Source organism: Pelodiscus sinensis, chromosome 4 (assembly GCF_049634645.1).
Source record: "Pelodiscus sinensis isolate JC-2024 chromosome 4, ASM4963464v1, whole genome shotgun sequence".
NCBI lineage: Eukaryota > Metazoa > Chordata > Testudines > Trionychidae > Pelodiscus > Pelodiscus sinensis.
The window spans coordinates 128,198,663-128,213,408 of NC_134714.1; the positions used below are offsets into that span (position 1 = coordinate 128,198,663).

Below are 14,746 nucleotides of genomic sequence, written 5' to 3' on the forward strand. Positions count from 1 at the left end.
CAAAGTCGCTTGGTTTTTATTCCACCCAATTGCCACGTGAACAGACGAGAAATACAAAAATAAACAGAACATAAAAAATGCTGAGGGAGCCCGGCTACAGGCCAGGGGACAGACCCCGCCCAGCCGGCTCCCCGCAGCACGCTGGGAGGGCCCCCTGCTAGGGCCTAGTGGGGCTCCGGCAGCTTGGAGGTGCACCCCCTTCCCCTGCTTTCTAGCACCCCGTCGTTCTCCAGAGTTCAGCACAAGCCCCGCGAGGGAGAAGGGGGCAAGCAAGGGCCAGAAGCAGGGCTGGGTCCAGTCAATGGGGCAGCTGTGTCGTCCTTCCAGCCCCGCCCCTGGCAGAAGGGATAGGGGGAGGGGAGTCTAGTTCTCACCTCAGCGACCTATGACCTGTGCCATCCGGAACAGGGCAGGGCTAAAGGGAGGGAGGGGGCAGGGCAGCTCTAATCCGAGCCAGATGCAGAGTCCTCCAAGCTGGGGGGCGTGCTGGCGATTTCCTCCTCCTCAGAGTCCTGTGGGGGGGGAGGGGAAGCAGGTTAACACAGGACCCCCCACAGTCGTCGGGCTGGGCCCATCCTGCCCTGCCCGGCACCTACCTCCTTCTTGTTGTCGCCAGAGCTCTCGTCACTGGAGACGAACTCCTTGCTCTTGAAGCTCTCACCCAGCGGCTTGACGGGAGATTTGGACAGAGCCTTGGACGGAGCGGCCTTCTTCTCGGCTTTCCCTTTGCTCTGATGTTGCTTCTTCTTGGATTTCTCCCTGCGCGGGAGGGGGGACAGCAAACGAGCAGAGAGGTCACCCCCAGCCCCTTCGCCGAGCGCCAGCTGCAGCCCAGGGCTGGAGGAAACGGATGATCCTCCACTCCTCGCTCTCCACACGGGCCATACCTTTCCCCATCAGCTTGCTGCCTCCCCCTTGTGGACAGGGCCACGGCCCTTCAGGACCCGGCCCCACAGCCCCCGCAAACTCACTTCCTGGAGCTCTCCGATTTGCCCCCCTCGCTGTATTCCTTCATGGCCTTCTCGTAGTCCCTCTTGGCATCTTCTGCCTTGCGATCCCACTCCTGCCACCAGAACAGAGTTGGCAACACCGCTCCATGCTCACCTGTCCCCCACATCCCTCTCCCCCCCACACCCTCATATCACATCTGACCCTCATTAGAAAAACAACCCTGGCACACTTCACTGGCCCCCCAAAGCCAGAGCAACAGATGCCCATCCCTACCCGCAGTCCCTCCCCACACCAGACACAGCACCTGTCCCATGCTGAGGTGGCCTCCGACCAGCAATGTCCACTCAGTTCCCCAACATTGTCCCAAGCCTGGCCCACCCCCAACTACCCCTACCATCCCACCCCCACACAACCACACACATCCAGGACATGTCTCCCGCTCCATCCGAGCCCACCTCTTTCTTCTCCTTGGACATGCCCTTCCACAGCTCCCCAGCCTTCTTGGACAGGTCCGTGATGCTGATGCCGGGGTGGTCGGACTTGATCTTCTCCCGGCTGGCATTCAGCCACAGCATGTAGGCAGACATGGGCCTCTTGGGGGCATTAGGGTCCTTCCCTTTCTTACTCTGGCGAGAGACGGCGGCAGGTGCAGAGAGAGAACAAGCAGGAGAGTCGTTGAGACATGGCCCTACGGTTCCTAAAACCAGAGGCTCTCCCCACAGTAAGAGACCCTCGTCCGCCCAGTAAGACGGGGCTGGGCGTTCCATACCACAGCAGCCAGACCACGCTCCCAGCGACCAGGCACCATGAGAATAAGACAAGGGAGCTAGGGCCACGGAGCCCCACAGAACCAGCAGGCCTGGCTGCAGGGGGAATGTGGGGAGGCTGCGAGGGGAGATTGGGCTTGGGGGAGCAGCACAGAGCTGGGGAGCTCCATACCATGGAGGGGAGTCACTCAGCACTTCACACGAGCTCCCCACTGCAGAGGCCGCTTGCTCATGGCCTGCGTGCCGTGGGCAGAGGGTCCCACTTCTCCAAGCCAGCAGCCGGGATCCATACAGCCCCTTGGCCACAGCAGTGCTCTCACCTCGGACGGCTTCTTGCGGGGCTTGCGCTCCTTGACCATCTTGGCTTTCTTGGCTGGCTTCCTCTTTTCCTCCCGGTCGCTGCCGCCATCGCTGCTGGCTGAGACTTCGCTGTCGAACCTGTGGGAGGGAACCGTCGCCCAAAGTCAGCTCCTTCCCACCAAATGCCACCGCTCCCAGGGCCGGCAGCCCCCAGCTCAGCAGGGCCTGACATGGGCAGATCACCCTATCCCCTCCAGCCAGCGTCCCTGGAGCATTCTCAGTTCGGCCTGGGCATGGCAACAGGCGCAGCCTCCTCACCTGTCCCTAGAAACAGGGTGGCAAGGGGCATCGCCAGGCACCCCACAACTGCTCCTGTCCCTGTCCCAGTGCGCAGCAGACTGAGTGGCAATGCCCAGCGCAGACGTCCCCACTGGAAAGATGCAGGCCCCTTTGAGCAGAACGTGGGGCACAGCACAGGCCTGCTGCCTCCGGGGCCACTTCCCAGGCAATGGGTTCCCCATTCCCGACATAGGAACCAAGTGGGAACGTTCTGTAACATTGTCATGAACCTCGTGCCATGCCTCAGTTTCCCTCTGTACTTTGCACGGCTCCCCAGGGAAGCAAAAAGATTAAATCTGACCTATGAACCCGCTGGGGGGAGGTCTCATAGCTGGCTGGGACGGTACGAAGGGTCAGCAGAGGGCTGGCGGAAACTGACCCACATCAACGGAGAACCCAGCAAGAAAGTGGGACCCGCAAGGCCTTTCCGAGCCCATGGGCCAGGCGACTAATGTGCTGCTCCCCCCGGGGCTGGGAAGGCAGTTCTTGTCACTACGGGTATCACTGACAGCCCAGAGCCCCCACGGGGATGGTCCCAACCTCTCCAGGGCTGCAGCTTGGCTGGATTTGCTGCGGGGAGCCCCAGTCAGACAGGGATTGCTGGGGTCCCAGGGCCGCGTTTGGGAGCCCTGAAGGCCTGCCCTGGCCCAAGGGACTGGTTACAGGCTGAGCTTGGACTGGATGCCGTGGATCGGGGACACCAGCCCAGCAGGCGTGGATGGCAGGAAATCTTCAGCCCAGGACTTGCCGTCCCCGTTTGCTCCTGTGGATCCCTCTATGCCCTGAGGAACGTTAATGGGTCTCGTGGCCTTAACCCAGTGAAAAGGGCCAGAGACCAAGACCCCAGAGTGCAGCACCAGCCTCCTAGCACACCGGAGCACGAGCAGGGACGAGAGTCCGCCCTGTAAAGCCGTCAGCTGCACGGTGCTCCTGGCGCTACTCTGGAGGACGTGGCGATGGACTGCCCCCGAGTGAGCCACCTGCTGGGGGTGGCAGCCCCTAGTGCCACAGGCAGGCTGGCACTACGCCTGCAACATCTGGCCCCCGCTTCCCCTGCAGGGAGAGTTCCCATTCGAGAATGGGCCGCAAGGCGAGGTCACAGCCCAAGTGGCCTATGCCAGGCAGCTTCTCCCCCCTCCCTCTACTCACTCTTCTGCAACTTCCTCGTCCTCCTCCCCGGGGTTAAACGACTCATCTGAAAGGAACATAAGAACATATGAACAGCCATGCACAGTCAGACCCAAGGGTCCATCTAGCCCAGTGTCCTGTCTGCCAACAGTGGCCAATGCCAGGTGCCCCAGACGGAATGAGCAGAACAGGGACTCATCAAGTGATCCCTCCCGTCACCCATTCCCAGCCCTGACAAACAGAGGCAAGAACACCATTCCTACCCAGCCTGGCTAATAGCCATTGATGGCCCTAACCTCCGGGAATCTATCCAGTTCTTTTTTTGAACCCTGTGAAAGTCCTGGTCCTCACAACATCCTCTGGCAAGGAGTTCCACAGGTTGACACTGCGCTATGTGAAGAAATACTTCCTTTTTTTGTTTTAAACCTGCTTCCTAGTAACTCAGTTTGGTGACCCCTAGTTCTTACCTTATGGGAACAAGTAAATAACTTTTCCTTATTCACGGTCTCCATACCTGTCATGATTTTATAGACCTCTATCATACCTTCCCTCCCCCCCCCTGCTTTTTTTTCCATTTCTCCTCACCTGGCACCAGTTCCAAACCCCTCATCATTTTTGTTGCCATTTTAGGAACCTTTTCCAATGCCAATTTATCTTTTTTGAGATGAGGACACCACATCTGTATGCAATATTCAAAATGCGGGTGTATCAGTTTATACAGAGGCAATAAGATATTCTCTGCTTTATGCTCTATTCCTTTTTAATGATTCCTAACATTCAGTTTTACTTTGACTGCCACTGCACACTGAGTGGATGTTTACAGAGAACTATTCACAATGACTCCAAGATCTCTCTCGAGTGGCAATAGCTAAATTAGTCCACATCATTTTGTATGTATAGGTGGGATGATGTTTTCCAATGTGCATCACTTGGCATTTATCAACATTAAAATTCATGTATCATTTTGTTGCCCAGTCGCCTAGTTTTGTGAGATCCTTTTGAAGCTCTTTACAGCCTGCTTTGTTCTTCATTATCTTAAGCAGTTTGGTATCATCTGCAAATTTTGCCACCTCACTGTTTACCCCTCACTAGTTACCTCCCTCCATTCTGAGAACTGACCTTTTCTTCCTACCCTTTGTTTCCTGACTTTTAACCAGTTATCAGTCCATGAGAGGACCTTTCCTCTTATCCCATGACAACTTACTTTACTTAAGAGCCTTTGGTGAGAGACTTTGTCAAAGGCTTTCTGGAAATCTAAGTACACTATATCCACAGATTCCCCCCCCCCCCACCCTTGTCCACATGCTTGTTGATCCCCTCAAATAACTATAGTAGATTAGTAAAGCATGATTTCCCTTTACAGAAACCATGTTGACTTTTCCCCCAACAAATTATGTTCATCTAGGTGTCTGGCAATTTTATTCTTTACTACAGTTTCAACTAATTTGCCCGGTACTGATGCTAGACTTACCAGTCTATAATTGCTAGGATCACCTCTAGAGCCCTTTTTAAATATTGGCATCACATGAGCTATCTTCCAGTCATTGGGTACAGAAGATGATTTAAAGGATAGGTCGCAAACCATAGTTAATAGTTCCACAATTTCACATTTGAGTTCTTTCAAAACACTTGGGTGAATGCCCTCTGGTCCCGGTGACTTACTATAAAGTTTATCAATCTGTTCCAAGGGAATGCGCTAGTGATTCGCCTCCTGGGTGGAGGGAGATGGGGATGCTCCCAAAGCCCAACAGGGAGCAAAGGTCTGACTAGAGATCATGGGAATATCTCCCTTACACCAACTGGGAACAGGACTCTCAGGCAGGGGGAGGAGCCTCAAGTGCCAGACAAGGGGGAGCTTGGGGGTGGGGTCTAAGCCAAGGGGAGGAGTCTCAGGCACAGGTCTCACCAGTCTCCTCCCCAGACTCATCGCTGCTGTCCTCAGCATTCTCCTCCCGGATCTTGCCCTCTTCCTTCATCCGCTCCAAGTAGGCGTCATGCTGGTCCTCGTCGGAGTCAGCATACTCATCGTAGTTCTGTGTCATAGACTGCCCGGGGGGCAAGGGGAGGCCACATGAGGAACATTCTCCAACCCTCCCCGTAGCAGAGGGGAAGGGCAGAAGCCCACCACCCGCCACTATGTGCAGAGAACTACAAATCCCAGCATGCTCCTGGGTGCATCCCCCCCCCCCCCCCCGCCCCGCCCGCTCTGGGAAAGGATGCCAGCACGCAGAGCACAGGCTGCAGGCAGGAACTGAAGGAGCAATGTTAACCAGGTTAGGTGGGGCCCACTCAGCAAGGAGATGGGGGGAGGGAATCATGGCCCCTCCTTTCCACCTATGGCTCATGCGGGGTTACTGTGGTTAGTAGGGAGCACCACAGCCATGCAGAGGAGACCTGCACCAGGAGGAGGGGAAATCGCACGGACCTTTTTCTTCTACAAGGGCAAGGAGAGAAGAGAAAGTGAGGAGGCAGAATCTGCAGCGAGAGAAAAACCCCTCACCCAGCCCCACCAGTGATCGAGGGACTCCCAGTCAGGACGGGACAGGGGACCCAGCCAGCACCCTGCCCCACTCCACTGTAGGTACCTCCTTGTGGCCTCGGTTCTTGATGTTCAGCTTCTTGGCATTGACAAAGTCAAACAGCTTCCCGTACTCCTCCCTGCAGGGGCAACAGTGGGGAGAGAGTCACAGGGAGGCAGGGTATAATGCTCCCCCACCCATGAGCGAGCAAGAGGGCAGTGCGTGGTGATGACGTGGAAAATGGCAGCCCCACACTGCTGGTGTCACAGGCTTCCCCAGGCTGAGTAAGGGAGCAGAGTACAAGCGAAGGCCACGAGACAGGGCTATTTCACAGGGGTGAGGAGGGCGCCCCAGAACTGGCAGGTACAGCCATGAGTACAGAAGACAGAGAGCAGACCGCAGTGGCCTGGGGGGACTGATACTCACCGCTCTATGCTGCTGAAGGTGTACTGCGTGCCCTGCTTGGTCTCGATCTCAAAGTCGAAGGAGCGGGTGGTGGTGGTGCCGCGGGCGAAGTTGACGAAGGAGATCTCGTCGAAGCGGATGTGCACCGGGGGCTTGTGCACATAAATGAAGCCACGCTCTAGTGGGTAAAGCAGCCCCGAGCTGGCCTTGTAGGAGCAGGTGATGCACTGGGCTCCCGAGTGCCTTGGGAGGACAAACAGGGGGTTACACCAGCAAGACTCCCAGGCACAAACCCTCCCGTGGGGACAGCAGTCAGTTGGGGGAAGGGCTGAGAACCTGTTGCATGTATCTCTAAGGCACAGCTCTCCTTCCACTCACAAGGATGGGGGAAATCCCATCCCCCCTCCCCCCCCTTTCAGAGCCAGACAGACATACAGGGAGAGGACTTTGCAGGGGAGTCATTTCTAAACAAGTAATTAGCAACAGGCTCTGTATCCCATCCCCACTCCCCCAAACTAGCCAATCCGGGTTCACAGCAGGTGCCCCCTTGAGGGAAACGTTCCATGTCTGATTCCCCACCTCAAGGCGGAGCATCTCTCGCCAGATCGGAGGTGGAGCCTTCCAGAAGGGAAGAGCCCCGTGTCCCGTTCCCTCCCCCGAGTCAGACAGCACCTGCACCCTGCGACAGGAGCCCCCTCGCGGGGAAGGCCCTATGTCCCTCTTCCCTGCCTGCCGTGCGCTCACCCCTGGAAGTTGCCGGGCACGGTGATCTTGCGGTTCACCAAAGCTTTCATGACCCGACTGACCATCTCGTAGAGCGAGCCGGACATGTTCTTGGTGAGTCGGCCCTCAAAGCGCTTCTCCACCTCGTCCCTACGTCATGGGGAGAACGGCAGCATGAGGACACGGGACAGGAGAGAGCCCAGCACCAGCAGGAACGCGGGATGACCAAGGAGCTCCCACGCCAACGGAGAGAGACAGGAGAATGGGGAGCCCTCAGCACCCGGAGACGAGAGGATCGCCAAAGAGGCGGATGCCTAGTCCTTGGGCAACAGCATCTGGGGAGAACCCCCCCACCCCGCAAGGCTCGGAAAGGAGCCAGCCCAGATGGAGATGGCCAGAGACTCATGCCAGGCAAAGGCTGGGATCTACATGGAACTGGAGGGGTCCTCCCAGGAGCACAGCAAGGCTAGCAGAGGACAGGGATGGCTGGGGATAAAGCCAGGATGGTCCTGCCAGGGAGTAGAGCAGGAGTGAACAGAAGAGAGGGGGTCACAGAGGGGAACAGGGCAGAGCCAGGAGGAGGCGGAGGAGGGTCCGGCTAGGGGAGGAAGGCCACTCACTCATTCATGTTGAGCGTCAAGGAGATGTCCTCGTCTTTGGAGAACAGCAGGATCAGGAAGTGGTAGCGTGTCTGGCCCTGCTTGATCGGAGGGTCCAGGCTGATCTGGAAAGGAAGCCAAGGATACGGATGGGGATCACAGATCAGGGCTCTCCCCCATTCCAGCCTGCTCCTATCTCTGTACAACACCCCCAAGTACCACAGGGAAGTCCCCTCCCCAGAGTTCTCAGACCCCAACACTACAAGTAACTGGTCTAGGCTTTGATCCACTGGCTACCCTACTCCTCGCCCTCCCTTCCCCCGGGAGCAGGCACACTGGGGTAAGATCGGCCAGCTCCCCAATCCTCCTTACCACAAAAAACATCTGGCGCTGGTCCTTGTGGGGCAGCAGGAAGAGGCGCAACACAGTGGTGTAGGGGATCTTGTAGTCGAAGGTCTTGCCGTGCAGGTGCAGGAAGGTGGGGTAGATGCGGATGTCATAGCGGCCGCGCGGCGTCAGGCACTGCAGCTCCCGGAATATGCAGATGGCGTCCCCTGTCGCCTGGATGACGTCCGCCTTAGACAGCACATTCTGGGCAAAAGCCTACGAGGGAGGGAGGGAGGGGCTTTAGTCTCAATCACTCCTCTCCTAGCACCACCGCCCGCCCGCTCCCACCTCCACGCAGGCCACACACCTCCACGGGATCCACGCCGTCCTCCTGCGTGGGCGGCACGTAGAAGCGCACCTCCATGAGCGACACCTCGGCGTCATCGTTCTGGTGGAACTCCAGCGTCACCTCATTCTTGCCCGTGGTGCACTGGGACACGTTGCTGAGCGGGATCTCGAACACGGGCTGCTCCCCGATGTCGAAGGACAGGAGCTGGCCTGCAGGGAGGGGGAGCCCGGTGAGTCGGCAGGGAGCACCTGACCACCCTAACTAGCCCCCACAACGCGGCGCCCCCTGCAGGAGAAGGCGGAGCTACAAGCGCCTCCCTCTCTACGGCACATTTCGCCAGCCACGCCTGACTCCAGCCCCCACTGCAGGAGCCGTGCACCTCCAGCTCTCCTCTCCCAGAGCTGGCCTTCCGCACACGCTTAACTCCAGCTCAGTCACGGGCGCGCCCCTTGCTGTGTTCACACAGCCACGTGCAGCGCAGCAGCCAGCACTCCCTGAGCTGCAGAGGACTGTTAATTTGTCCTGCTACCCAGAGGTAGACGCCGTCAAGACACAGCTCAGGGCGCACGCCCATTGAGACATGACAGTCCTCCAATCCTTTCCCATCAGCCCCCTGACCAGAAGTGGGCTGTCTGTCTACCTCTGCTCGGGTCTCCGCTTGCAGCCTCTCCACCAGCCTCCAGCTCCGGTGTCTGGCAGAGAAGGATGACAGCTAACCTGCCCAGGCAGACTGGACATCCCCAATGCCTCGCACATAGGAGCAGGGAGTGGCCCAAGGTATCGTGGCACTCTGACGCTTGGGCTAGCGCTTTGCTTGCCAAGGCCAGACCAGCGCCCCTTTGGGTGTGAGAGCAGGGCACGTGCGGCTACATTGTCTCAGGTCAGGCTATGAGTAAATGCCTCCCAGGCTTCGCAAGCAGTGAAGACAGTCTCAGAGTCACCTCCAAACTTCACGGTCCCCCAGTTCCAGCCCTTCACACACAGGTCCTTCTCCGCCAGCTCCAGCCGGTAATGGGACTTGAAGAACTCTGACAGCTTGTCAAACTCCTGAGTGGGGAGCAGAGAACGGCCGTGAGATCACACCAAGGCTCCCTCCCAGAGCGGCCTGGCCACTGCTTGCTAACCCAGGGGGAGCTGTGGGCACACGAAGAGCAGCAGTGGGGAGCTCCAGCGCTGTCCTATCTCAGATGGCTCGCTGCAACACACAGCGTGCGCCAGGAAGCGGGTGATGGGGGGCGAACGATGACTGCAGAGCTAAGGGAGGGCAGGAGGGAGTAACCAGCCCAGTTACTGGACATCCGTGTGGAACTGAAACCTCTCACAGGGACACGCCCAATTACACGACTGGCAACTGCAGAGGAGCCTGCCAGAGACTCCAGCCGGTTGGAGCAGCTGCAGATGCAGCCAAAGCATCTTTGAACTTCCAAGTTCAAAGAACTCCCTGCAGCTTGACAGGATTTTCTCTACCTGGTGCTGAGGAGCTGTTTGTGAGGGAGGGTGGGAACAGTTGCTTCGCTTCAACGTGCCTCAACACCTGCTCCACCCTCTCCTCTCCCCTGTTCCCATTCCCCTTTTCTATTCGGCAGATCTCCTGCTAACCACACGTGCCAGGAAAGAACACCAGGGCACTAACAAGACATCTGCTGCCATCACACAGTTCACTGGGCTTGTGCATTCCCCTCCTAGCCCTGACACCATGTCTATCTGGTCCATGTAGTTCTTCAGCAACTATCTACTATTCTGTATAGTGCCTAAGGAAACGGGTCCCCTTCGGCATTACCGTAATAAACACAATTAATTAACAGAGATGCCTCGGAGAAAGGCTGGATGCTAAAGTTCATGGCAGACAGTTTGGGCCAAAAACAGAATCCTTAGGGCAGGGCGAGGGAGGTGTGTACACAGCGCTAGATAGCATTCAGTGCTTCTGAGGGTGTGGGCTACACAGGGGCACTAACACCATGGGGCAGATAAAAGCAATTGTCACCTTGCAACTTTGGGGTGGGGAATCCTTTTTTGGGTTGGGGCCACTGACCCACAGAAAAATCAGTCAGGGGCCTCTCAAATGTGAGAAGCAAAAAAGAAAAAAGACGTGGCCAACTGAGAAGAAAGACACTCCCCACATTCCTCACACACCAGAGCCTACGGCAGCCCAGGCTAGTAGATTTTGTGTGCTCCAGCCCCGCAGGAAGATGGTGGGGAGGCTGGAGCACCAGCGCAGGCTCCCCCATGCTGGGAGGGGAGCCCCAAGCCTTCACTGGCCGGATCTAGGCAAGCCAGGGGCTGCATCCGGGCCCCAGGCATTAGGTTCTCCACCACTGTTGTAGCTGGTTGAGCATGCCCACCCACTTAACTTCCCCCCAGGTGTCCGGGCAGGGGGTGGGGTGGGTGCTCCTGGGGGAGAGGGGAGCTTGCCAACCCAAAATCTCACCGATTCCCTGAAGCCGTCGTACTTGTAGACGTGCCCGTTCTTAGTGAGCAGCTTGAGGCCGTGGCCTAGCGCCACACGGCGCCAGATGCCCTCTGCTAGCTCCGAGGCCTGGATGTTGTCCACCTTGCCTGTCTTGCTGTTCTTGAAGATGACGCCCTGGCGGCTCAGCCGCAGCCGCCCATCATTCTGACAGAGACAGACAGTGGTTGGTGAGGGACACCGCTCCAAGAGCAAAATGCACATGCCGGGGAAAAGAACCGCGGTGACATGCAGGAATGGTGCTAAAGATACATCGGGAGCCTGACATCAGCCAGCAACACCCTTCCTCCTTCAGGGAAAAGGTTACTTCACACCGATCCCGTGCACATAAAACGGAGATTCCATCATCTCTTCTCTCCCACACAGGGGTGCACACACACCATATCCTACTAACACCCACTGCAAACACCCTCTCTCTCCCTCATACAGGCTTCACTCCAAGCTCACCATGCTACCCCTCATGCTTCACAGGTCCATACCACGAGCCCTGCAACATACATCAGCTCCCTACAGCCTGCGTTTGCTTTCTCTTGGAGACTTACTGGCCACTTACGAGCAATAGCTTAATCAAGGACACTTCATAGATGTAGACACAAACCCCGTTATAACCAACACTATCAAGAGCAAAAGATTTGGATTTCTTGGCCGGGAAACAGGCTCATTTATAAACCTCAGGGCACCGTGCACCTCTGCTGGAAATTGGCAAATGCTGGTGCCTGGGAATCAAGATCTTGCACTGCATTTTCTGGAAGGCTCCCAGGTTCCAGCCATTCAGGCTAAGCCAATCCTCACTTCCCACAGCACTTGGTGACACTAGGGATGCAAATTCCTGGTTAAAAAGTTAACCAGTCAAACGCGATGTGTAACTGGTGAACTATGATCCCACAGTGGGGGGCTGCTTCAGCCAGGCCGGGCCCGCCACACTCCACCAGTTAACTGGCTACCCTGATAAGCATGCCGGTAAGGCGCACATTTACCAGGTAACTGGTTAACCCTTTACAGCCTTAAGTGACACCACACAACAATTTAGAACAAACTGCAAGGAGAACTTCATGGGGCAGACAACTGGCTTTGAACTGTGCTCAGCTGAGCATTACCTACCAGAGCAGGAATGCAGCCAGGAACTGGTGCCAAGTCCACTACACTCAAGAAAGGATCGCTGGATCTTTAATACCTACCAGGGCTTGGCTATGGTTTGTCTCATAAAAATGATACAGCCCAGAACCCCCTAGCATGTTGCTTGATCTGGGAGCTGAATAGTGACCAGTAGGGATGTTAAATATCGGTTAACTGAATTGTCGATTAACCTCACGAATTCTTATTGGTTACTCAACTATTCTCTAGTCCCCAGGTGGGGCTGGCAGCCAGTGCATTCCAGTCCCACTCCCAAGTAGCCCCCGGCCACTCCGTGCTGCTGCTTCTGTATCAGAGGCAGCAGCACGGGGTACCAGGCAGGAACTAGACTGCGAGGGGACACAGTTTAAAAATCAGCTCCCCTCGGGGACTAGCTGCTTGTCACCCTGCGCTGCAGCTTTGGATATAGAGGCAGCAACTCAGGGTGGCAGCAATCCCTGTCCGGTGGCAGCTGAGGTCCTGGACTTGGTGCGAGCCAGAACTGAGCCGGGCTGCCTGCTCACCTGGCTCTTAATATACTTTAAATGCAGAGCCGCAGCAGAGGTAGGTCCCAGACCCAGCACGAGTCAGGACAGAATCAGGCTAAAAAATGTACTGGCTAGATAGGGGGGGAGAAATGCGTGTAGTCTATAGCATTAACCGATAAGCTTTTGCTTATTACTTAGTCAGTTAATTGACTACACTATTACACCCTAGTGGCTAAAGGGAAAAAAAGCACACTCCTCCTTCCTGCCCCCCCTCAAGGCACCCATAGCTTCTCGGCTTTCCTTTCAGGCATCATGCCAGCTGTGACTGGGCTTAGCTTAAGAGCCATAATGAAATCAGAACCACAGTTCAGAACCACAGGCTCAACAGCAGACACACCACTGCACCAGCTACAATAATGGCACTTCCCCAGACCCTTTGTTACCCATCCCCACAAAGACACGGTTTTCTAGGTTTCATGCATCTCTCACCATGGACCCCTTCACCTCCTGATATATTTCATTGAACTCCAGTGTGTCTGCCATGGCGGCCCCTCCCCACCTCGCCCGCTCTGGTAGGGTCTGTGGGAGAGCTCTGGAGACTAGGTTCAGTCAGGGAGCTCTCCAGAGACGAAGAAGCTCTTCAGTCCCCTCCGGAGTCCCGCATGCCCGGCTGGGGTGAGTGTCAGACCAGCGATGAACCTGGGGAGGAGAGGAGAGAGATGACTCCATCGAGCAGGGTAAAGCAGCCCAGCAAGGAGCTGGCTCAGAAGCTCCGAGTGACTGAACCCATGGGGAGTAGCGACGGGGGCAGAGACAGTGAGCGTCGCCCAGCAGGGCTTGGGCTGCTGCTGAGCTTTACAAGGCTCCCCAGGGGCAGGAGGCTGAACCCCGGGGGGGGGGGAGGGGCACACAGGAGCCTCCCCATCCTGGTCCCCACCCCTGGAACAGACCCCCCCCCCGCCAAACCTCCCCCCCCCAGCCACAGACCCCGCCAAATCTACCCCCCCCCCACACACACACACACTTCACCGCAGCCCCTGGCCCAGGGACTGCCCCTCCCACGAGAGATCCGCCCCCCCCCCCGCCTCATCCCCCGGCACGACCCCCCCCCCCCGCCGCCAAATCCACCCCCCCCCGACACCTCAGCCCCCCCCATCATACCCCAGACACCGACCCCCCACAAGCCCCCCCCTTCTCCGGGGGGCAATTTCCCGCCTGCGCAGCGCGAACCTCACGCGGAGCCTCCCCCACCGGAAGCCGGAGCCCCCCCCCCGCTTCCGCCTTCCGGCCCGCGCTGCCATAGAGACGCCGCCCATGAAGGGCCGGGCGCGCGTGCGCGCGGCTCTCACCATAGAGTCCCAGCGGGGCTCCGGCTAGAGTGGATCCCGCCTCGCTCCTCCCTTCCTCCCAGGCAGCTGCTCTGGCTGCGCGAGCCGCGTGCTTGGAAGAGCCACCCTGCCCCTCCCCCCTCTGCTCTGCACCCCTCCTCCACCCACCCCATCTTCCTAGGCACCGCCCCACAGCCCCCCCTTCCTCCCTCCTTGCCCCACACTCCTCTCTCCCAGAAATGCCCCCACCCTCCTAGACACCCCCCATCCCTGCCCTGTACCCCCAGGCCCCTCCCCCCTCTCCACCCTGACCCCCCCTGATTCTCAGGGTCCCCTGCGCCCGGATTCGACCTGTGTGGACGCTCCGCAGCCCTGCACCGCCAGGGGTGATCCCCAAGCTCACGGCTTCCCACCGTGTCCCCCTCTGCCCCGTCGGCGACAGGTGGCTCTTCTGGGGCGCTGCAGTCCCTGTCCTCCTGTCGCTGGCGGCCGACACACCAGGGGCCCCGGGAGCTCACAGCGTGAGCGGCTGCTGCTTGACTGAAAGCACCAGGGGGGTTTCACCCTGCAAGAAGGCTGCGCTCTGTTTCCACCCCCCCACGCCGCTCCTAGCTCCCCCTCTGCAATGGCCTGGCTCCCTGGCGCCATGCACTCCCCAAGGGAGGCTGTCCTGCAAGGGGAGGTTACGCCAGACACCTGTCCCCCTTGCAGTGTGTTTGCGCAGCCCCGCGGCTTCTTGCATTGCAGCTCCCCATACCCTGTAGGAGCAGAGCTCTGGGCCGAACTGGCTGCAGGGGCCCTGGTGAGGTTTGCATTTCTGTGCAACGCCCTTCCCCAATGGACTGCATGGACAACCCCCCTTAAGGCTGTGTGGAGTGAGTGTGTGGGGTCCTTTCTTTAACACAATGGAGGTGTCAAACACTGAAGACACCAGCCCTACTGG

At 57.9% G+C, this 14,746-nt stretch overlaps 1 protein-coding gene across 1 annotated transcript; it reads right to left on the reverse strand.

Annotated features, from left to right (window-relative positions):
- Positions 1-13,850, reverse strand: SSRP1 (structure specific recognition protein 1). The gene is made up of 17 exons (XM_075928585.1): positions 13,706-13,850; positions 12,965-13,174; positions 10,836-11,021; positions 9,349-9,454; positions 8,426-8,616; positions 8,104-8,334; positions 7,753-7,856; positions 7,154-7,282; positions 6,431-6,652; positions 6,071-6,143; positions 5,392-5,530; positions 3,507-3,552; positions 2,039-2,156; positions 1,407-1,577; positions 972-1,063; positions 597-759; positions 1-512 (listed from the first exon to the last, which is right to left on the reverse strand). Exons 2-17 carry the CDS (start codon positions 13,016-13,018, stop codon positions 444-446), a joined length of 2,094 nt encoding a protein of 697 aa, XP_075784700.1. The 5' UTR covers positions 13,019-13,174; positions 13,706-13,850; the 3' UTR covers positions 1-443.
- Between the last annotated feature and the right edge of the window lie 896 nt (positions 13,851-14,746).

What these genes read in the sequence shown, in the direction of transcription:
- SSRP1 (XM_075928585.1), bottom strand. Translation starts at nt 13,018, where the DNA reads ATGGCAGACACACTGGAGTTCAATGAAATATATCAGGAGGTGAAGGGG. An exon ending in TTGACGCTCAACATGAATGA is followed by an intron (nt 7,283 to 7,752) that starts GTGAGTGGCCTT and finishes CCCATGACGTAG; the next exon opens with GGACGAGGTGGAGAAGCGCT. An exon ending in TGTCCAAGGAGAAGAAAGAG is followed by an intron (nt 1,064 to 1,406) that starts GTGGGCTCGGAT and finishes TTCTGGTGGCAG; the next exon opens with GAGTGGGATCGCAAGGCAGA.